Raw genomic sequence first — 23,549 nt, 5'->3', positions numbered from 1 at the left:
GAATTATGCACGAATACAGGAACATTCTAAATTCGAACATCAATCACAGAAGGACGATTGACACACAGAATCACGCCAAGTACATTACATCACGCACACTCACAGAAGCACAACAATACTTTTAATGGAAGTGAGTGTTGTTTTGACAGTAAAAGACGGCAGAAGAACAGCACCAAAGTTATGCTTGTCACACTTGCACTGTTTTGTATTTTTGCCATTTCAAGGTATTCAGTTATAATCAAAATGATTTGATAATTGTTAAAAATGATAATATACACAGTGCTTTGACTACAGTAAAAAGCTAGAGTCGATGCTATTTACTGCTATACTTACTGCTGAGTGAGGAGACAACTGGTGTGTTATGTTTTCTTCCCCACGAGATTATGTTGTTATTGAGAGAGATTCATGTTCTTCCTGCCAGCCAGTGTCTTTCAGCACGATCTTTAAAAAAAATGGCAAAATTGTGTGAAACAAGGAGGCTTGTTTGCACCATAATAGAGATTGTGTTTATCCACAGGTTCCAAGCAGGGTACAATCATAACATGATTTAATGTGATTTGCAAGAAGGCATTCTTCAGTGTCAGGATCTGTTTCTGTTGTTCGACAGATATTTAAATCCATATTGATACCAGTGGTACAAAGATTTCAAAGAATATACACAGTTGTATTTGTCGTGGGTGTTTGTGTGTGTATTTGCGTTTATGTGTTTATTGGGCACGTGTGTGTTTAGTGAGGCGTGGTTCAGACTAGACTTGCCAGTGGCTCAGAGCGTATAGGGTGGCTGTGACGAGTGGCCTGTCGCCAGAGCCAAGGAGTCCTTGGCCTCTGTCACCCCCCCCGGCCCCAGTCCCAGCCACGGGGTACGGACACCCCTCCCACCCCTGCCCTTGTGCAGGCCAGCCAACATCCATCACTCACAGTTTAGAGTTCAGTCACCCTCCCGCCCCACTTCCATTATGTTGTTTCATAGAATCCAACAGGGTGAAGCAGGGGCCGGCCTCTCAGGTAGGGCAGACTATAGTGTTGAGAGCAGTTCAGGGTAAATGGCATATCGAAAAAGTGTGGAGAAAAAACAAAAAACGAATGTATTAAGGGGAGAGGACAAAATTCTGAGGAAATGGTTGAGGAAAAGAACACATTTTAAAACCTCTTATCAGAGCGAATGAGTGCCGTTGAGAGAAGTTTCCAGAGTCAGCGCAAGTGCCTGGAAATGGCCGTGAATGGAGGGGCCAAAAAACAATTTTCTCATCTAACCGATAGGAGCCAATCGGCGGTGAGGCGCATTGTGCCTTTTGTCGGTTTCGGGGAGCAGCGCGTGAATGGGATTCGGAGCAGACTCCCTGTCTGGGGCACTGAGCAGTCGGTGCATGTGTTTCTCTTACTCTCTCTCTCTCCCTGTCTCTCTCTCTCTCTTTCTCCCTTCTTCGTCTCCCCTCTCCTCTTCCTCTCTAAGCAAACAGACCCTGCTCGCTCGTCCTCTGATGTCTGCAGATTAAGGAGTCAAAGGAGAGAGAGAGAGTAGATTGGGAGGCGAGGGACAGCACCAGCAGGCCTGATAGTGCCATCTTACAGCATTGTCCTTAAGACTCCCTCAACCTCTACTCAACCCCCCCCCCCCCCACACACACACACACACACACACACACACACTTGCACACACACACTTGCACACACACACACACACACACACACACACACACCAACACACACACACACGCACACACGCACACACACACACATAGACACACCACCACCACCACCAGCCCACGGGAGACCTGTCACAGACGTCTGATCCCTCACCCAGCAACCTGTGCACTTGACAGTCAGTCTGCGGCTTTTTGTTGGGGAAAGAGAAGGGAAGAGTAGGGGGGAAACGACTGAGGGATTGCCTGTGATTCGATTCCAGATTGTGTCAGTCAGGGTGAGTTGGGTTGGGTTGGTGGTTTGGAGGGAGTTGTTTCTGTTTTTAAAAAAATTATCTTGAAATCTCAGGGCCATTTAAAAAAAATGATTCTTTTTAATGTTTTGAAACCCTGGCTGAGTTCTAAACATTACATCAAGGGAGCAGAACTTTGGCCGTGTTTCACAAAATGTTTCAACACCGTGCAGCCTCCAAGCATATTTAATGCTCGGATCGATACTGTTTTTCACGAATTAGCCCATATATGCTACTGCTCAACCTGTGCTCACCGGAACAGAACGAGCGAGCGCAGGCCACACAAACACTGCCACTGTCTCTATGACTTTATGATGGCCTGGGGTGTAAGTGACGCCAATCAGTGACGACATTATCCTTCCAAACAGATTAAACTTTCTCCAATTCGACTCAAACGCTGTGTCAATATTGTGTGGGAGGCCCGTCTGAAGTTATCACATGTGAAAGCTCATTAGCCCGACAGGGCACCCGTATCCGTGGGAACAGAAGGCGCCATAAACAGCTAGGGCTGCTGGAGAGACAGGGGACCGGATCTGTCCTCTGCACCAGATTGTGGGAAGAGGGGAGAAAGTGGGTAATTTTCCCCACTGAGAAGCGAGGGAGGGAGAAAGTGAGAGAGAGATAGAGAGATAGAGAAAGAGAGAGAACGGTCCTGATGGCAAGTTCCTTTTGATAAGGAATTGAGTGAGTGTGGTGTGTGTGCTTGTCAGTATGGACTCTCAGTAAGTTTAAGTGGAGAGTGTTGGTGTACGGATGCACGTGTCTATGTATGTGTATGTGCTTCTGTGTTCTATGCATGCGTGTGCGTGTGTGTGTGTGTCTGCCTAATTAGATGAATGCCTGCACAAACATGGGTGTAGGGGGTTGTGGAGCTGCCTTCTCAGCAGCTGGCCCATTGCTACAGCCAGGCCGACTCAGACCGCACACTGAGATGCCTGGGCTGTTCTGAGGCTTCTTCCATCTCCCCCTGCTGCTTGGGGCTCGCCTGTTAAAGGCCCAGACTGCTTTCAAAGCTTTCCTCTTAAGTTTTACAAAGAGTTCTACAAGACTCAGGAGGTATCAATTAATTAGCCTCACCCTATCAAGGGGTCACTTATAGGTAATAAGATTTATCAATTGTTTAAAACCCAAGCGTTGTATTCATTTGCACTTAAATTTGCCTTTGCAACATGTCTCACAGCTGCATCCAGGCTACAGTAAGGGGTTGGGCATTTCTGGTCAGGATTTCTCTCTCCCAGCTACAGTGGCTAAAATCAATTCCCACAAGCGCCAGACATGGTGACATCAGGTCAAGACCGAGATGCTAATCTGTCCTTCATGGTTCTTCATGTGCGGGAATCCTTTATGCTACGCGGCCGGAAGATATCGGCGCATCGGAAACGTATCTGTGTTGTGCAGGTTGGAGAGACAGCATGTTGAGAGTCCGAGGGGAAAGTCTGACAGAGAGCTTTAAACTGCAGAAGAGCTCTGGTGTGGCTGGTCTGAAGGTTATCACGTAAACGACGCCATCAGGTCTGTTGGCACCCACAGATAACCTTATGTGCGGAATGCTCTAATAACAGTCATGTGTGCTTGTGGATAGAGCATGGTCATCTTCCTCAAGCTCCTCGATTTGAGTATGGACTCTCAGTAAGTTTAAGTGGAGAGTACCACCCTCGATATCTATTTTTTATTTATTTTTTAAGAAGACAGTGTGTGGAAGGAGCCCAAACCTGGCTGTCAGTGTTTGTATCCTCTTACAGTAATCCCTGATATGGGCACGGTGTGTCTTCCTCCAGCTCACCCCCTCTCTGTAAGCCCATTTGTAAAAAATGCGGAGATGTGCACGGCTCTCCCAGCGGCCTTCGTTACACTTAATTTTCCCAGTGCAGGTTTTTTTGTGTGTGTGTGTGCTTTCACGCCCTCCCTTCATCCGTTCTTTTGTTTGTCGTTTGTTGGTTCGTTTGTCAGTGCCATGTCCAGGCCGACCGTTGGTTGTGAGCCTCACAGGTCACCGGCGGAGCGTGCACCGGGTGACAGATGCTTCCATCACTCCCGCGAGACGGGTCCTGTGCGTTTTTACTAGAATGCTTAGAATCGACACCCGCCCGTCCGCCTGCCCACCCCCACGCCACTGTTTACATGGTACATATTCATCTAAGCATGAATGTATTTACATTCAAAGGGGTGACCTGGTTGCTAGGGAGTCTTTGGGAAATAGATTGTTTGCCCACTTGCTCCTTTTTTCTGTGATTTATCCCTTTTTCTCCCTCATACACAAGAGCTTGGCGGACGCCCAAGACCAAACCTGCTTCATTTTGATATTTCCCCACAGAAGTGGTCTTTTTTCAGAGGAAATGATGAATGTGACGAGTAAGTGAATTTCACAATTGCACAGGAGCTCTTTAAGCCAAACGGCCGCTTCGTTCTCTCTCTCTCTCTCTCTCTCTCTCTCTCTCTCACTCTCTCTCTCTCTCTCTCTCTTTCGCACTTCCTCTCTTTCCCGACTGTGCTCTGTTGTCTGTCCTCCCCCTGTTTAAATAACGTCACCACGGTTCAATTAACTAGAGTAACCGTCCAGGTGAATATAAATACACAGGTTTGATCAGTGTGAGTTTATATAACAAATTGTTATTGTTGTTGTTAGGAGAGGGTCAAGCTGTGGGAAAGTGAATAGCCTTTGCAGACAGCCCCTGGAAGCTGGTGTCTGATAATTAGATGATGGTCCCTGAAAGCCGTCTCTATCCTTTTGGTATCGGTGCTTTTTTGAAAATCCCAGAGTGCTCCGCCATCCTGCGGGCCTGCTGGCCCCATTATGTAAGGTGCCCCGTAATCTAATTCAGAGTTCGCCTCGCTCTTTGCCAAGATGGTACTTTCAGGCTTCTAAGAGGCCCCCGTTCTTAGTTGTCTGTCTCCAGCTAGAAACAGTTTTGAGTTTGCTTACCTTAACCATGGCTCATGGTTTTAAAACAACAACGATGAGCTTCAGAAATGATTACGTTGCCGTTTGAATCACTGTAATGCCACTTAATCTCCGCTTCGCCTTAACTGCCCCGTTTGAAAGGCACTGTCTGCTGAAGAGAGGGCGCTCACTATAGGAGAAGCGGTGAGCGAGGTGCTTTGAGTGACTGCCAGAGATGAGCCACCTACACAGATGAAGATTTATGGCAGGCTTCACCCATGAGGGGATATGCATCTTTCGGATGCTCCCGGGATATAATCACTTCTCATTTATTTGCTAGCGACCTCCCATGAGAGGGACGGAAGCGGCTGGGTTGATATTTAAAGGTAATGTCTCACCTGACGAGATGTTTACTGAGGTGTTACTGGAGGAGAGATGTATGGTCCAGTCATGTCTCTTCTCAGAACAGGGGACTTCATCTTCCTCTCCCCATGACCCCTTCACTCCCTCCAGACACTCAGGCAAATACTCTATCACTCCACCTCAAACACATATAGCCCCATCGGACATGTGCAGCAATCATGTACATAAACACACAATAAACGACCATGTCCCGGCAGCACTTCTCTCTCTCAGACGTCTATCTACAAACATTGACTGAGAAAAAAGTTTAGCAAAGCTAACATGCAGTATGTCAATTAAACCTTAACCTCTTGAACATGAGCTGGCAATGTCCGGGTAAGGCTGTATAATAAACAAGTGGTTTGATTCAACTCAACATCGGTGCATTGCTTCGCTGTGCCTGAAGGTACTGCACACCTCATACAGGCCCCGCTAACAGGGACAGAAATAGGTGTGTCTGGAACCACATCAAAGCGACAAAGAGATGAGGCTTTATCAGCAGCAATCGCAATACCGGTTAACTCCAGCAGGGACTTTCGCCAGAGGAAACGAGATACACTTCTTCAAAAGGCTGCCGAGGCCACAATAAACAGCAAAGTCGAGGGGAAAAAGGCACGGCACAAACTTGTTTATATTTATGAAATCTAAACACCGTAACGTGCCCACGGGTTATTTATGACCCATCTTCCCATTTATGTTCAATGATGTGTTCCGTGATAACCAACAATGGGAATAGACGTAGCGTCGCGGATGTTATATCTACAGATGGAAATCGCTCTTAGGCCCCCGGGGGAGGCATGTGGGGCGCACACATAAAATGCAAAGAGTGCTCATCATCGTTAAATGATGGCATGTCATTTCCATGTTGTGCACATGCATGTGGGACTATTTATGTTTCCACACAAGACTGTATTTGAAGTTCATCCCCACTCCCATGTCTAGATTATGCGCACAGCCCTTTTTTTATTTACATGAAAGCCTGGAGCAGATTGCGTCGGAGTACTTGTAATACGTAATAATGCGAGAGGTGGATTTCACCCGAGACAATTTAAAGCGGTATGGAGTCTTCATACATGAAGCCCAAGATGACTTCAGTCAAACACAGACCCATTAATCTCCTGATCAGCTGGGGCCAATTTAGCTTTGATGTCTGTCGCAGGTTCTTGGAGATGTGACATCAGGTTGTAGAGTGCGAATTGATCTCAGCCACGGCAGTTTTGTGACAGACGGATAGAGAAGAAAGGAGAAACACTTACTTCAAGCCTCGATGGAGTCTTACACGCGTGCCTTTTGATATGACTGTCAGAGGCTCATTTTCCAGGGCGCCAGTTATCGAGTGCTGCGCTCTCTGTATAGGTTTGGATCATTTGGGTTCCTTTTCATGTTCGAGTTAAGACCTGCCATCGAACTAAAACAGTTGCTAGCTCTTTTTTTGGGGGGAGGGTGAAATGTTGTTAGTCTGTTTTTTGTTTGATTGATGACTCCCAGTGTGGAGTGGGAATGCTTCTGGCACCTACTCTCTCATGGAGAGCTTTCCGCCTATATAGTGGTTATCCTCAAACAGCTTGGCCCTCCACTTTGTATTGGCTTATTAAACCCATCTGTCAAAAACTCAATCAAGAAGGAATAATTCCGTCTACTGCGTAGTTGTGAGTCGAGGGAACCCCCTCTAAAAGTAGATCATCCTTCACCAACTGAATGTCATCATCTTGGAAAAGCTAAGGCCTTCATTGGTGAGTTAAAAAATGGAGTGATATGACTAATATAGTATACTGTGATATATTGACTGAGAATTTTCCAGAGATGGATTCTCGTTCATTTACTAGGCAATGTAATCTCACGCACTCCAGATACAGAGCTGGCTCATGAAATCGAGCCGAAGCAGATGCCACCAGAGCCATTATCTTTTGAGGATCTCTCGTAGCAGCGTTGGTGCTCATTCTGGTGTTATTAAACCTGTGTGTCAGGGCTCGAAGCTTCATCTCTCTGTCTTCCTTCCTCCCTCCCTCCTTCCCTCCCCCTCGCTGTCTCTCTTTCCCTATCTGAGTTCTTTGTTTTGCTTGAGTGTTGTTTTCTTTATTATTCCTTTCTTTCTCTCCTTCCTCTTTGGTCAGTGCTGAAAAAAGCCCTCTCCTCATTTGAAGAGCTGGGGAGGGAAGTGGTGGTGGGGGTGAGATCTCATCACGAGCCGCCGCGTGAATTAATTGGTGAACACATTTTGGCGAAATGTAATTACCAGATTAAAAGTCGGGCTGAGCCAATGGTGAATAATGCAGAATTAGAAGCGCGGGCTGTAATGGCCTCTTTGTGCTCGTGTTTCCTGTCGAGTGAGCAGCGGATCAAAGTGTTTTTTGCTTGTTTGAAGGGTGTATCGTCGCTATTTCACGCCTGCTGGATGGCCTTTGTCTCCAAGGCAAATATATATATACATATATAACAAAAGGGCGGGAAATAAAATAAAGGGTGCATCTTTAATATGTCCTTACTTGTGGACTTTGGGCCTTTGGTGACACCTTGGGTGATGAACTGTGAGCTAAATAGGCAGGTGACAGAGTTGAAGGTTTTTGGTACTTGGCTGTGTGTGATCGTCTTGAGCCATACCACTTGATGGTGATGGACATTATTACTAGGGGTTTAACGGTACACAAAATCCGTTTTCTTTTTTTTTTTAAGCACAGCTTTTTTTCCCATTTATTTAAACATTCAGCAGTGGCTCATTGGCCATGATTCTTACTATAACAGTTAAGGCACTTAAATACTGACATTTTCTCAATACGAAAAAAAACAAATAACACAAATGCCAGTAATGCTCCACAATAAGACTCCTGAGAATTCATGAACTGCAGCTTTATACAAGGCAGGCACAACAGACACATTGTGAAGACACAAGTACTTTGACCAGATGCATTCATTCTTTATTTTCTACGACAGAGTATGGTTGCATATCTGCAGCAACAAATACTCTATAGCATTAGTTAATACTTAATACGTATCATTACTTAATACGCACGATATTTGGCACGGTCCAAATATACAGTAAGAGGCTGCCTGCACACTGTGGGGAGAAGGACTTGCCTTCCAGTCTGTTTTTGACTTCCGCTAATCGACAAATTCGGCTGACGCTTTCGTAAATTAAATGTTTGAAGTGTATCCAGAGGCATATACGACTTCAATTGAACAATGTTGGCATACAGTTTGACACAAATCTTTGTACTTTGAGCTTGACTAATCCGGTTCACCCGGCTAAACCGACTAGCATGTTACAGCTGATAGACAACTGGTGCACTGCCAAAACGTTCCGGGTAAAATGCGCACGTGTAGTACCGTTAGACATAAATAGACTGTTTTGACAGGAATCGTTTGGGTCACAGAGTGTACAGAACCAAGGAAGTTGAATACCAAACCGAACGTCCTGTGCTGAACAGTTTGGTACGAATACACGTACCATTACCCCAGTAAATGTTACAGTGGATGACACCGTAATGTAAGTAACCTCCATCTCTGTTCTTGCTGCTCTCTCCAAGCAGGTCAGACACTGACTGGTCTGACTCGTACAGCATGGAAAATGTGTCCGTTGAAAGGTTCAATAACATGACATTCCGTAACAGCTCGCTGGGACGGGTGACTGTTTTGGTCTCTAACTGCCTCCAGACTGACCCCCTTTTATTACAGCAGAGATGATGGGAGTGCAGAGCCATTGTGTCAGTAATGGTGTGCGACTTGCAGAGCATGCAACCCATCACCTCACCCCCCCCACTCACACACACACACACACACACACACATACACTCACACACTCACACACCCCTGGAACCATCGGGTGACTGGAGGTCAAACGCCGGCAAATTGCGGGCTGCCTCGCAAGCTGCGGCCGTAGCTGACAGTCCAGGGGTCATTTTGAGCCTGACGGTCGACTAACGAGAGATCGCCCCACTGCACAGTAGGGCCCTGCCTGCCCCCCCCCCCCCCCTTACTGATGGCACTGAGCTAAGAGAGAGGGAGAGAGAGGGAGAGAGATAGAGAGAGAGAGAGGAGGAGATGGAGGGGGGTGAAGAGAGAGGAGATAGATTCGTTCCAACTCGCACACTGGGCTCACATAACCCCTCGGGGCTCTGCAGACTTTTGGAGAGGCTTCGTCATTCTTGACTCTCTTTCCCTGGCTTAAAGAGGCCAGAGATGTTCAGTGTCCATTTTGTAGTGGAGACTGGAGGCACTGCTGAAATAAAGTGGGGGGAAAAGGTTGTAGTGGCCAAGAAAATAAAAGAAGAAATTGGAAGGGAGAGGAGTTGAAAGCTTGACACATGTAGAAATTGGTGGTGTGCTGAAAATTGTTGTGTATTATACTTTGTGGACTGAGTTATCAGATCGTTTCTCTACTTCGGTTCTGAGACACCCCCGAGCTCCAAACTCTTGGCGCATTTGTCTCTGGCGGGAAATGGGTCACTGATATCCTCTTATTAGCTGTGTTTGCGAGGCGTAAGGCTTTCTGTATGTTCTCCCAGACTTTGCGATGTGGGATCGTTATCATTTCATTCAGAGAGAGCGAGGTTTCCTGTTAATTACATTTCTAGCCAGAAGAAAAAGTCCTGGGAACGTAAAAAAAAGGTTTGAACAGCAGTAGAATTTATGCAAAAAAATAAAGGGGGAAAGTGGGAATGCGGTATAAATCCTCATATCGGTGTCTTTCAAAGCACCTGAAGCAAAAAAAAAAGAAACGCTCAAACACAGGAGCAGGAAAGACAGACAGAGAGAGAGAGAGAGAGAGAGGGGATGTAGAGAAGGATGTGACCATGAGATGAAAGAGAACAGGAACTTGGGGAAGGAGAGAAGGGGGATGGTAGTGGAGGAGAAGGAGGAGGAAGGTTGATGGAACACCTCGGGAGGAATCTGCTCAGCCACGCACAGAGAGAGAAGCGGGGGGGGGGAGCAGCTAAGTATAAGATGGAGGCAGCAGAAGAAGAAGGCAGAGGAAGAGTATGAGGAGGAGGGGGAAGAAGAGAGCAGTGAGAAGATGGCAGCCACAAGCAGTACACTTTTTAATTGGCACGTAGATGAGCGGCGACTAGGCTGGACTGAGCTGAGCTGAGCTAAGCCAGGCTGTGCTGTGCCGTGCCGAGCTGCCCCGGGTTGGGTTGGGTTGGGTTGGGTTGGAGGGCCGCGCCGCTAGAGCGGGAAGCTCCCCCGAGGCCGCAGGCTTGTGAGAGCAGCGGAAAGCTCATTAAGGGCCGAGCCGAGTGACGCCGTGCCTCACAGCCCCACCAATGCAGCTCATTTCCTCTGCTTTGCAAAGATAATGATGAGGTGGCCGGTAATGGCCACGGCCGATCCAACCGGTGCAGCCCATCAGAAGCTCGACGAGCTTCCTGTGCATGTGCGGAGGTGTCGACGGACGGATGTGTGTTGTGCCCTGGGAAGGTTGAGGCAATCGGATTTTTGTTTTATGTCTCGCGTCTCCTTGTTGCCCCTTTGATCAAAGTGTTTTTAAGTAGCCGCGGATCAAAAGGTAATTCCGATCCGGGTCTTGCGTGGCTGCGCTGTTGAACATGTTTTACACACAGTCTCCCATTAGGATCCCCAGGCAGCCTTCCTCTGGTCAGCATGCTCTTTTAGCAGTGCTGTCTTTGCTTTTTCTTTTTTTCATCTCTCTCTCTCTCTCTCTCTCTCTCTCTCGCCCCCTCTCTATAACACACACACACACGCGCACACACACACATGCGCGCACACTCACAGACACACACAAAAGCACAGTTAACGTGACACAGTTTTCTTAATTCCGCTGTCAGCATCCATTGCATTTTTGTAGCTTGTAAACCACTGTGTCAAGCTCCGTGTCGGAAAAGAAGTAACAATATTTGTTTGAGGACGACCTTAGAGTCACCCAAAGCATAAAATTAGATGCAGGAAGGTGCTCATTTTAATCCATTCCCTCTCAAGTTCTTTCAAACTTGTGACAAGTTTAAAGGTTAATAATATTAAAGAGGAATCTGTGCGATGCCTTTGGGGGTATTATGCATGGGAATTTATAAATATTTCAACTACTGAGTATATTAGCATAACCAAAAGGAATTCAGTCCACATGCTCCCGTTGCAGTTGGGGCCTGCTAACACACACACACATACACACACACACGCGCACACACACACACACACAGAGACACACGCGCACACACACACGGACACACACGGACACATACACATACACACTCACACTCACACTCACACACACACGCACACACACATACACACGCACGCACACACACATGGACACACACACACACACACATGTATAAAATGCAAATGAGACACTCTGCCCTCTAGGATCACACTATACGCGTAATGCATTCCTCTACACATGAATTTGCCTTGAAAGTTCAAATTCTTTTCACATTTTTTGTTTTTTTGTGGCAAATGTTTATTTGGAGTTCATCTGTGGATAGCTCCACCTAACAACACGACGCCTCCTTGTGAGGCTAACACATCTTGGGGTCATTTTGCTCTCCCAGGCCCCCCTGATTGAAGGCCTCTCTCTGGGGTAACATTGTGACCGTGCATCCGCATCAGGGATTACCCTGTAAAACTTCACAGCCCCCCCCCACGCGTTCTCGTTCTCAAGACGTGCCAGACAGTGGCATATTCTCTGCCTGGTCATTTCCAAAGCCACACTACCATTCATCAGGAGTGATGACAGCAATCTGACCACTTCCTGTCTGCAGTCTACCACTCATTCAGTTGTGATTTCTATTTACACGTTTGCATGCTGGCACCAGGATGCGATTATGCAGAAGCAGGTTTAAATGGGACTGGTTTTGTACTTGTATGTTTTCTGTGAGTTTCTAGTTATTATGTGTGAGTGAGTGATTCAGTCCGTGCGTGCGTGCGTGCGTGCGTGCGTGCGTGCGTGCGTGCGTGCGTGTGTGTGTGTGTGTGTATATTGTATCTTCCTCTGTGTGTACTTCTATTACTCTTCTGGCTGTGCTGGGCTGTATTTATGTTCTATTGATCTGTTGGAGATGTTCACTGGAGATGATGTTTATTGAGGAGAGATATAGTTTTGTGAAAATATGAGATGATTAGCTTTGGCTATCCTAGCATGTGTAGCATCATAATCATGTTACCTCAAGAAATATAGGGAGTTAAATCGATCCCCTGCTCCATGTGAAAGGTACTGCCTCTATAGGCCAATCATCCTCATGTTTTCACATCTAGACAGGGAGTCTTTGATAAAGCCATCCATATGATATGGTCCAACATTGCACCCTTTTAAGTTTAATGTATCTGTGTTTGCTTCTGCCTTATTTCAGAAGCCGAATTTGATCTGGACATGTTGTAAGTTCTTTTGTAAATTCTGTCGTTCTGAATATGAATTGACCACTGTCTTCTCTCTCTCTCTCTCTCTCTCTCTCTCTCTCTCTCTCCCCATGTCTCTCGCTGTCTCTCTTTCTCTTTCTTTTTCTTATCTGTACAGGATAACAGGTTTTCAAATGCCGCCTCCAGTCACCAGCACGGGTTCCGTCTTCTCCCTGCGCCTCACCAGTGACTTTGCCGTCAGTGCGCACGGCTTCAAAATTTACTACGAAGGTAAGCCACCCACCCTCCCTCCCTCTTTCTTTTCTTGTTTATTTTTTTTGGCCCTCAGAGACCACCATACGCACGTCTGTTTGTTTAATTTGCCTGCTCGTTCATCATCGTTACAACAATTTGAATACAGCACTCGCCTTTTGCTCGGAAGGAGTTGAAGAGGCTCCCCTGGAGAGGGGCTTGGGGGCCTTAAAGGGTTTATTAGGGCCATGCTAGAAAGATCTGCTCCCCCCCCCCCCCTCTCCATTTTCAGCCCGCTTTCCCGTATTCACCAGGCCCCGTGATCCGATTAGCATCCCTGGTAGGGGAGATGGGGGTGGAGGGTGTGGGCTGGGGGTGGATGGGGAGGATACCCGTCAAAGGCATCCTCTTCCAGTCAGGCTAACACTGGTGCCCAGAGACGTCTCCTCTGCCACATGTCTCTAATCATAATGTATGTGTGTATGTAGGACTGGATGGTGGTATTGTGTATATAGGGGAGGAGGAGTCTTGGATGGTTGCCAGGGAGCTTTTAAAACTGGTCTTGATAGACTGGTCCCCAGCATGTGTGTGTGTGCGTGTGGGTGGGAGTGGGGGGTGACTGAAGTGTTTAATCAACTCGGTGCTAGTTCATACACACATGGGCGGCAGTGGAGGAGCCTGTGTCAGGAGGAGGCCGCAGGGAGGCCGGGGCGGAGGACGGAGGGAGGGAGGGAGAAGTGATCCGGTGTTGATGAGCTTGAAGCGAAGTCCCTGCCCTCCTCTCAGGCCTGATGCTTTAGTGGCTGGTGGTCTTGCAGGCTCGCTAGCTGCTACTGGATCTCACAGCCGGCTGTATAAGTTAAGCATTTTATTTATCTGGGGGCTACAAAGACGGTGGCGCCACCATTTGCTATGCTAAGGCGCCACTTATGCACTCTTCAGTCCACATTAAAATGCACATCGTGCCATTTCATGTGTTATTCATTTATTTTTCATTGTGTTGAGAAAGATGACACCTATTTTCTTGCGAGAGATGAAACCTCCCTGCTGTTTACTCCATTCCCCAAATTTTCATTGTGGAGTCTCTCCCTCTCTCGTCTTATTTTTTACTCCTACACTCGCATTTGTTTTCCGTTTCGGTCACGCAGAGTCAGACGCAAGTGGGAAGAAATAGACGGAACTACTTATCTGCTATTTACCTAGCGACAGCGCCCACTTTCTATCCCATAGTGCACCATGGTTTTTGCTCGCCTAATGTTATCTTCCTCCTTATTCTGAGTATATGACAGTGTTTGTCGGGGAAAGAATATGATGGGAATACAATGTCAGCTGTGTTTTGGCCCAGTTGGGACTCCTTGACAGACAGCCGGCTTATTTGCTCTTTGTGTTGAGACAGGGATCTGCAGTCTTTCCACACACGAACACTCAACTGAGCTTGAGCTTGTAAAAAGAAACGGTCCCTAGGAAATAAATGCGTTTGCCATGCGCAATTAAACCTCCCCTTTCTTCTAGTCTACTAACACATATAATGATGAGATGATGTTTTTTCTTCTTCTAATGCGTTATTCTATTTAATGGTTTGTTCATTTGTCTGTTTTCTTCCTTTTTTTCCCTCTCTTCTTTTGTCATTCATCCCCCTCGTGTGTCATCCGTCTGCAATGTGATTAATTGCCTTCCCTGGTTTTTCATTGAGAATTACTGCAGGGAATCGTATCCTTTGATACAGATGCCAGAATGTGCCCACTCAAAAAATTCTCCATTGCCCCTACATGAAAGGATAAGGCACAACCGGCAAGAACAAGGCTATTACAGCATATTATTTAAGGTATAAAACGGGGAGGATAGCCTGGAGCCCTGTGACTTTTGTTGTCTTTCTGGCCTGGATTGCTTGGGTGTTCTCCGACGCAGTGGCTGTCGAGTGGCGAGCTGCGGAGCGGACAGCCGCTGTTTTGTGTAATCCTCATTCAGCCCACGCAGTCCTCTCCTTCCCTCCTCCTCTCCTCTCCTATGCTGCCCTCTCGCTCTCCCCCCTTTTCGCCTCGTCACGTTTAAACTCTCCTCTTTCTCCTGCTCTTGCTCTCCCTCTTTTCCTCTCTTACTGCCTTTGCTCATTCTCTCTTTCTATCGGTGTCTCTCGCTGTCTCTCATACACGGCATCTATCGCTTTCTCTTTCTCTCTCTCTCTCTCTGTCTTGCTTTCTTTCACTGTTTATCATAGCTCACCCCCCTGCTTGTCTCTCCACCACCCACCCTCCCTTCTCCCCCCCCCCCAGGTTGGGAATGCAATAGCACACTGCCAAGGGCGGGGGGCGCTAGCACACACAGCAGCACCTGCCGGAAGCTTCCAGAGGTCTGCCTGTGAACTAGAGAGAGAGAGAGAGAGAGAGAGGAAGAGGGAGAGAGAGAGAGAGAGGGAGGTAGGGAGTGATGGGAGGTTGTTGGTGGCAGGCGAGGCTGCTGTGACAGACAGGCCGGCGGAGATGGTGTGTGCTGTGTGTGTGCTGTTTGTGCTGCAGCAGGACGCTGAGTGACTGACTGACGGACTGACTGACTGACTGACTGACTGCTCCCCCTCCACTGCCGCCGCTTTATCGACAGCACATGTTTGATCCACTCCCCTCACTCATATGGATCCGCCGCGCCCCAGATTGAGTGGGACGCAGTCACGTCGGGAGAATTTACCTTGACACCAAGGTGACTGAACGTCTGTTTATGAAGAGGGGAGGGGTGGGTGGGGACAGGCTTCCTACACACTAGTGTGTGTGTGTGTGCGTGTGTGTGTCTCTGTGTGTGTGTGTGTGTGTGTCTCTCTGTGTGTGTCTGTGTGAGTGACTGCCTTCCCGTGTTTGTTGACATGGTGCTCGGTGGATAGACTGCCACACAGGCGCGGCGGCGGTGGCGGTGCAGCCAGGTACAGCCCCCCTTGCTTCATGTTTGCATAATCACACTCATCCCTAACCCAGGGCGCGGCGTTTCTAGTTTAATGAGGCACTTTACACCAGCTAATGCTATGGATGAATGGGTACGCATATGGTTCACATTTGCTCCTGTCCATTGTTTTTTGCGGTGGACGAAGGACGCTCATGATCGTTAGCACCTGTGCCCAGGTCCTGGTCATAAATGAGAGGTGAGGTGGACATGCTCAGCAGGTCAACATAGAACATCGTGGACTTCTGTTTTGGTCTCACTGTCGCCTTCGTCCTAAGTATGGCTACCATGATGAAAGGGGGGAAGGACGTGGCTAGCGAGTATGCATGTGTGCAGTAGCATCTGTTTTGTTACTACCCCCTCTGAAGCTGCTTCCTTCCTCCAGATATGGTGTAGAATCTTCTAGAAGGATTCGCTCTCAAGGAGAAAAATCTCAACACCTTTGCGGGCAAGTGCTCTGAGCCCCGGCGGGAACTAGCCGGCCACCTGTAGATCAAGCTCCCCACGGGCAGCCATGACGGCCAAGGAAATCACTTGACATTCACCGCAGGCAGGGTGTGAGCCTCTCTCTCCCTCTGGCTGCCACCTCGCGGTACAAAAGCATGGCCCTGCCCCATCACGCCACATAACTAACAAGGCCTGACAGCTGGATGTGTGCTAGGCATACGGGGGGTGAGGGTGAGGGGGGGTGGGTGGTTCTGTTCGTGGTGTGTTTGAGCATCCTGGCAGCAGGTGGTTTGATGAATAATTACGACTGGAATAAACAGTTTACGTTTATTCGTAAACTTGGCTCTATGTGAAATGCATAAAATGGAGCATCGTTTCGACACATCTCCCCCTTACCCCACTCCCCCGTCAAACACACACACACACACACACACACACACACACACACACACACACACATACACACACACATGCAAACACACACAGACTGTTGAAGTGGAGACTAATAATAGATTATTATGGAAGCAGTGAGGATAACCCAATTGAACACTATGGGACCTTATTTCATTGACAGGAAACGAACAACATCCCTGACCCACTCACATGTTTTTGCACTTAGTATGTTGCTCATGGTATTAACTTGAAAAATGATTTTGCCATGTTATTAAATTAACTTTAGTTCATGCAGACTTTGCTGGTTGCTGGTTGCTTGTCAACGTAATTTGGGCCCTGTGAGTGAATCCCCCAGGCTTTGAAGTTAAGTTTTCACACTATGACATCCAGCAAAATGTACCCAAGGCAGAAGACGTGGCAGCACATGCTGAATTCTCGCCCTCTTTCTTTTCCTCCTCCTCCTCCTCCTCCCTTTTTTTCCCTTTTATTTTGCATCACCAGGGAAACAAGCAGCTCAGCAATGGTTGACGTGCAGGTGGAGATTCTCAGTACGCTAAATAATACTTTGAGCCACGGTGCATTCGTACAAGTCAGCGCTCTCTCTGGGCTAAGACGCTGCTCGGGGCGCTACACCCCCTGCTGGGTGAGGCACAGGTGGATTGAGTGTGACGGAACATGATTGAACCCCCCCATCCCCACACCCACCTCCTCCCCCACCCACCCCGGAAGCCAGTGCTGTTTACTGTCGCAATGAATATTTAATTTACTTGTGCTAATATTAAAGATGCATATGGCCTTCATGCAAAATGCATGGGCGCTCATATACGGCAAGGAGAGAGTGAAAGTGAGAGAAAAAGAGAGGTAGGGGATGGATGGAGAGAGAGAGAGAGAGAGAACATGCATCACGTATTTGATACTCTCTTATATGCAGATTATAGGCCTCTCGGCATCTCTTTAGCGCGCGTTGAGGGACCTGTGACAAGTCTGAGTGTGCCTGGCGTGCAGTGAAGAAGCCTGCATTTATGATGTGTTTAAGGGTATAAAAAAATACACCCTCCGCCGGTTCAGTTCAGTTCAGTTCTGCCGGGCCTGGCGAGGCACTCGGGGGGCCTTGATGTTGGGCCGGCGCTGGGGGGAGGAGGCTGCAGGGAGCAGGTGATTAGACCCCGCCCGTATGTCACCCAGAACACTCAAAGTGCCAGAGACGATAAGATCTCTCCGCCTTGCACTCCTCTTTGCCCCGGCACCCACTCCTGATAATAACCACTTCATTCTGCCAAAGAGGAACGGGGGGGAAGGGGGGAGAGAAAAAAAATAAACAATCCCATCTGTGACATAGGATTTTCTAATGCCGGTGTGGATTTATGTCCGTGCTCATGTTTTTTATTAGGGTGTCAAAGATTATTGTGTTTCGACTGACAGGAGGAGACAAGCAGCACCTCACCGAGATCGTTAGACGTTTGAATAACACAGGCCTAAGGGTTCTCTCTCTCTCTCTCTCTCTCTTTCCCTCTCTCTCTGTTTCTCTCTCTCTCTCTCTCTTTCCCTCTCTCTCTCTCTCTCTCTCTCTCTCTCTCCTTCCTTCTGTCTCTGTTTCTCTCTCTCTTTCCCTCTCTCTCTGTTTCTCTCTCTCTCTTTCCCTCTCTCTTTCTCTCTTTTTCCTCTCTCGCTCTCTCTTTCGCTCTATCTCTCTTGCTCTCTCCCCGTCTCCTCCTCCTTTTCCCATCAGCAAATCTATCACATGAAAGATTCTAAACCATTCCCCCCTTTTCTGTCCTCCTACATAGTGTGTAATTAACTTGGCACTGCTTACAAGCACGTTTGACTTCATCAGGAACCTTTCTGCTATTGCCAGAGCCTCAGGAAGCCATTGTTGTTCATCTCCTAGATTGCATTTCCTTTTCATTTTCTGTAATGTCCTGTTTGCCTGTAATCCCTAATATCCTCGCTAATGACTATTTATTCTTCGGCGTGACACAAGGGCCGTTTGCCGAGAGGGCTCCAGGGTGATGTTGGAGGGGCCGGTCATTTGTTTCCTTGCCTTTTAGAGGCAGCGAGCGCCTCACCCAAACACACAACAACAAAAGGCCCCTAGTCTCCGGCCTCTAGTACTTCAGCCCTCAAACTCTTCACGGTAGAATTTGAATTCTATCTTACGCAGGTCCACTTTTGCTAGTGAATTTTAATTCCATCATTCCATAACAGGGTGGAGGCTCTCCTTCCATCAACCTACCACCCTCATCCCTCTCCATCCCTCCATCCCTCCCCATCCCTCTCCATCCCTCCATCCCTCTCATCCCTCCATCTCTCCATCCCTCTCCATCCCTCCATCCCTCTTCATCCCTCGCCATCCCTCCATCCCTCTCATCTCTCCATCTCTCATCCCTCCATCCCTCCATCCCTCTATCCCTCTCCATCCCTCCATCCCTCTCCATCCCTGTTACCCTGCCTCATTAGTTTGTTTTGATTGGCATCTGATCGGCTCACTCACTTAACTGTGATTAAGTGGGAATTAATAAAGGAATTAATAAATGTCCAGCAATTCAAAGCGTAACTGTCTGTCTCTGGCTTGGGCTATTTTTAGGGATCCCCAGGGTGACCATGAAAGCTCCAGAGGCCCTTTTGATTAAGATTGGCATGTCCCAGGCTGAGCAGTCATGAAGTTGGTATATCCACACTGATTAAGGAGATACACTTAGATCCCATGCCTTGGTTGTGGTTTCTTAAATATGTATCTTAAAATGGCCGACGTGTCATTTTTGTTTTTATAGCTCAAGGGCAAAATCAAATAACTGTTTATTATTTTGAAAAAAAAAGTTTTGAAATATCTGCTGTTTTTGAGTGGCAGCTTGATGGCTAATGATAAGTTTACTGTCGAATATAAAACTCCTAGAAGTATGGTATTATGGTAAACTTCCAACTCTTGGAGTTCTCTTGAAGTCGATTCACACCACCGCACAAGGTATCATAAGTTTAGTTTATCACAGTTCTGCAGACGCGGGATCAAAGTCTTACCTGTACGCGGGGTAAGAAACAGTGATACAAATGAACAGCCCTAAATCATCTTTTAAACCCCAAACCAAAAGAAAAACACACAAACACTACATATACATTTCCTTTAACATCTCAAGTATAAGTATCTTTTGCCAAAGACCCTCTCTCGCTGAAAATCTTCATATCTCATCCCTCCCAGAACCTGTTGGCACTTTGATTGTTATGCATAACTTTACCCAAGGCAGAATGTTTCCACTCTGGTAAACATGTTTGCTAGTCTCCTAGGTCACTCCGACCTAGGTAGGCACAACCCTGGAACATCACAAAGCACAAGCAATGTTTCCAAATCGTATTCCTCATCTTCAGAAAGCTTGTGCTCTAGTAAACCCAGTTTAGAGAGGGAGAGCAATGCTAAGTTCTGTTCAGACAGTTGGGTTCATGCTAAATACCACTTCATCAGGAAATTCCATAACATACAGTATGTCCTTTGGCTTTCTCCAGTAGGTTTAATATCATGATAGGTAGAATATCAGGATGTTGCTTTTTAAAGCATCATTATGAACAATCGTATAAGTCTCATTATATCTTAATAATCCAATCTTAAAGACTGCATTAATCTACACATGTTCTCATTCAGCCCTGATGTGGAAATTATCTCACAATGTAGATTGGCTGTCTAAGGCCAAGTCTACCGCCATGGTGACAATAGTATCACTGTGTCTTCACGAACGCTCTTTCAGTCAAAATTGGTGTGATTTCATAGCCTCAGGCGCAGTGCTGGAATCCTCATTCTCCTCACAGTCTTCAGCTGTTTCACTCTGTGCCAATTTCCTCTCAGTAATACCCAAATGATAACTCCCACAGGCCAATTCTCTCTTTGAATAGCAAACCTGATTCAGTGCACTAAAAACTGCTTTGTTCCCTCATAGCAGATTGGACATAATGCCAATGTATAAAGCGATAGGCTCGAAGACCATGGGCTCCCGAAAAGTTCTCAGTGCTTCAGACAATTGAAAATTTCAGACTCGTGGTGTGTCTCAGAGTGCAATAACTCTGGGGAGAGAGAGAGAGAGAGAGAGAGAGAGAGAGAGAGCGAGAGAAAGAGACAGAGAGAGAGAGAGAGAGAGAGAGATGCGTGCACGCGAGAGAGAGAGAGAGAAAGAGCGAGAGAAAGAGCGAGAGAAAGAGAGAGAGAGAGAGAGAGAGAGAGAGAGAGATTGTGTGTGAGTGTGTGTGAGTGTGTGTGTGTGTGTGCTGGCAAGGTGGCAGCCTAACCCCTAAGTCTCAGTGGAGGGAGGACCATTTGTATCGTCCCTCACAGCTCCACCAGGCCGGGATCAAAGGTGAACCCAGCTCCGTTACCTGTAATTGAATCTGTAGGTGATAAAGAGCTTATAACTGATCTGTGAAAGGTATGTCGCCTTTCCTTTCCTTTGCTTTCCTTTTCTTGTATTTTCTATTCTCTCTTTTCTTTCCTCTATCTCATTGTGTGTGTGTGTGTGTGTGTGTGTGTGTGTATGTGTGTATGTGTGTGTGTGGGTGGGTTTGTGTGTGTGTGTGTGTGTGTGTGTGTGTGTGTGTGTGTGTGTGTGTGTGTGTGTGTGTGTGTGTGTGTGTGTGTGGTCGATAACCAAGTGTCTTCTTCAGCTTAGTCCTCACTTACTTCTTTAAACACCCCCCCAACCCCCACCCCCACCCCAAAAAAGAAAGGGAAGTGTCAAAGAGCCGCCTTTCTTTTTCGAATCAATGATTCCTGCCCAAGTTCTAGTTCAATAATCCATTAGTTGGCTTCCCATTTCAAAGATCACTGCCAAGGCTGGTTCATTAAAACGTCTGGGTAGCTGAGTCCTCATCTCATTGACTGCACCTCTGTCATCTCCAAACCCCTTAATTGTGTGTTGTTTACAGGCAATGTCCATCTGCCCCTTTCAAATGCAGCATGTCTGCCAGCAACCTTGCATGAATACTCAAGGAAAAGAAGCAGAACAGAAAAGAAATCACGAAAAAGAAAATTAGAAGGATGCTGGGTGCTGTTGTGTCTTACCTTTTTTTAGTTCATGTACATCAGACCAATCACAACTCTTATTAAGAAGTAACCTCGAGGTTTTTGAATCCCCTTTCCTCTCGCTTCTCTTCTCTCCTTTTCATAACACAGCCAATTAGGATGGCAGCAGATGTTGAGTTTGTTGTCATTAGCATGAAATCATGTAACACAACAGTGCTGTGCCACTCTTCAGCAGTCACTCTGCACGTTTAACATTCATTCCCATCCTATTCACACTCACCGACTTCTTTTTCGCTCAGTTCAGGCACAATATCACACCATCTCCATAATATAACCTCACTATTCTATTTCTGCTTCATTATAATGTAACTTTCACGAGTAAAATACCACAGTCGGCACTATATTATACATTATCCTGACAGCGTAACATTTCTACCAGGATCCCTCTTGCTATTTGGCTCGGAAATAGCTATTATTTTCGAGTGGAACCTATCCTGGAGTTTGCCTTAACTTTATGTGTCGTTAACTTCATAGTGTGATATGTTTTGCGGAGGCGTCTGGGTACTACCGGAAGCCCTTCCCTAGCATGGAGATGTGAGGGTCCACGCGGCTGACACAAATGCTCCGTCCAAAATTAATTAAACATGTGCATGCTAATTGCCTCCATTCAATACAGATCGTTTGGCCTGTGGCGGCAAGATGAGATGCGCAGTTCAATTGAAAATCTTTACTTGTCTGACACTGGCAATTTGAAAAGCGGCATGTTGCAGATTACCTAACTGTTAAGAGAATCACTTGACCTCCAGATGGGGAGGAGGGGGGAAATCTGACACATTGAGGTGATGGGCTTGAGGGGTTAATCGATGATGTCAAATGTGATGAGCATCGGAGCAAACCATCAGGGCTTCTAGGTGAGTGAAGTCATAGCCGTTGATAAAACCAAGGAGTGCCTTGGGTAGTGATGACTACCTACCGGAACAAACGACCCATTCCAGAGTAATGGACGGCTAATTAGAAGGACAGATGGATGGGGTGAACAACAAAGAAGCAAGGCAAAAACCTTGCACTCCGCTGACAGAACGATTCCATTTACTTTTTATTCTGCAATTGTAACTTTAACAGTTCAGTAAGTGTCCACTGACCCCGGTGCAGGTGTGCAATATTCCATGCTCATTACTCCCAGTCTGGCTTGACTTCAGTCCAGACTGATTAGAGTTGGCTCCATAAAATAGCATTTATATATAAAAGGTCAAGAGGAGATGAAAGAAATAAAAGTAAATATGAAAACTCTCTTACACACGCACTTTCTCTCTCTCTCTCTCTCTCTCTCTCTCTCTCTCTGTCTCCCCATCTGACACACACACACACACACACACACACACACACACACACACACACAGACTTATTTGGATTGGCACTATACTACACTATAAAAATCCCCCAATTCTTGCTGTCCCTCCTTCAATTAGTCTGTGCTGTGGAGCTAGCTTAGCATCCATGGCTGCAGATCAGCCAAGATAACTGTTTTCTTGCCGGACCTGGGGAGCCTCTGCTCCATATTCTGTCCGCTCAGCGCCTAAACAGGCTTTGGCCCCTCTCCAGCCCCAGTAAGCCGGCCCACCTCGTTAGCACCGATCCCACTTGTTAACCAGCTTCGCTCCAGTCTGCTCTCTCACTCCCTCCCTCACTCCCTCCATCCCTCCCTTCATCCATCCCTCCATCCCTCTCTCCCTCCAGTCTTTTACTGTCTCTCTCTCTCTCTCTTTTACTCATGCCAGCTTGTCATCAACACCTTTTCTCTCTTTCCGTCTCTCAATCCATCTTAGCCTCACCCTCTCCAGCCCTCCCCTTCCTCCTCCTCCTCTTCCTCCTCCACCTCATCCTTGGCCAGGACTTGTGGGTACGTGAGGATGTCACATCAATCATCAGACGCTCTAGCTCTTCGTGTGCCCCATCTGCGGCCTCGGCCCTGCCAGCACCTGCGAAGCCCACCTGCTGCTCACACACCGGCCGACCAGGCCGGG

At 47.2% G+C, this 23,549-nt stretch overlaps 1 protein-coding gene across 4 annotated transcripts in view; it reads left to right on the top strand.

Annotated features, from left to right (window-relative positions):
• Positions 1-23,549, top strand: part of csmd3b (CUB and Sushi multiple domains 3b) — a 363,440-nt gene that overhangs the window by 70,925 nt on the left and 268,966 nt on the right. For 3 of the 4 annotated variants that reach the window (XM_031585978.2, XM_031585977.2, XM_042710745.1), the window contains exon 3: positions 12,685-12,797. In XM_031585978.2, the coding sequence (XP_031441838.1) occupies positions 12,685-12,797 (113 nt within the window). Of the gene's footprint in view, positions 1-12,141; positions 12,798-23,549 lie in introns of those variants that run through there. The other variant, XM_042710744.1, reaches the window with a different exon arrangement.

This window comes from Clupea harengus, chromosome 19 (genome assembly GCF_900700415.2).
Source record: "Clupea harengus chromosome 19, Ch_v2.0.2, whole genome shotgun sequence".
Lineage (NCBI taxonomy): Eukaryota > Metazoa > Chordata > Actinopteri > Clupeiformes > Clupeidae > Clupea > Clupea harengus.
Note: the sequence above shows the minus strand (reverse complement) of the source record. Positions and strands in the feature narration are given on the sequence as shown.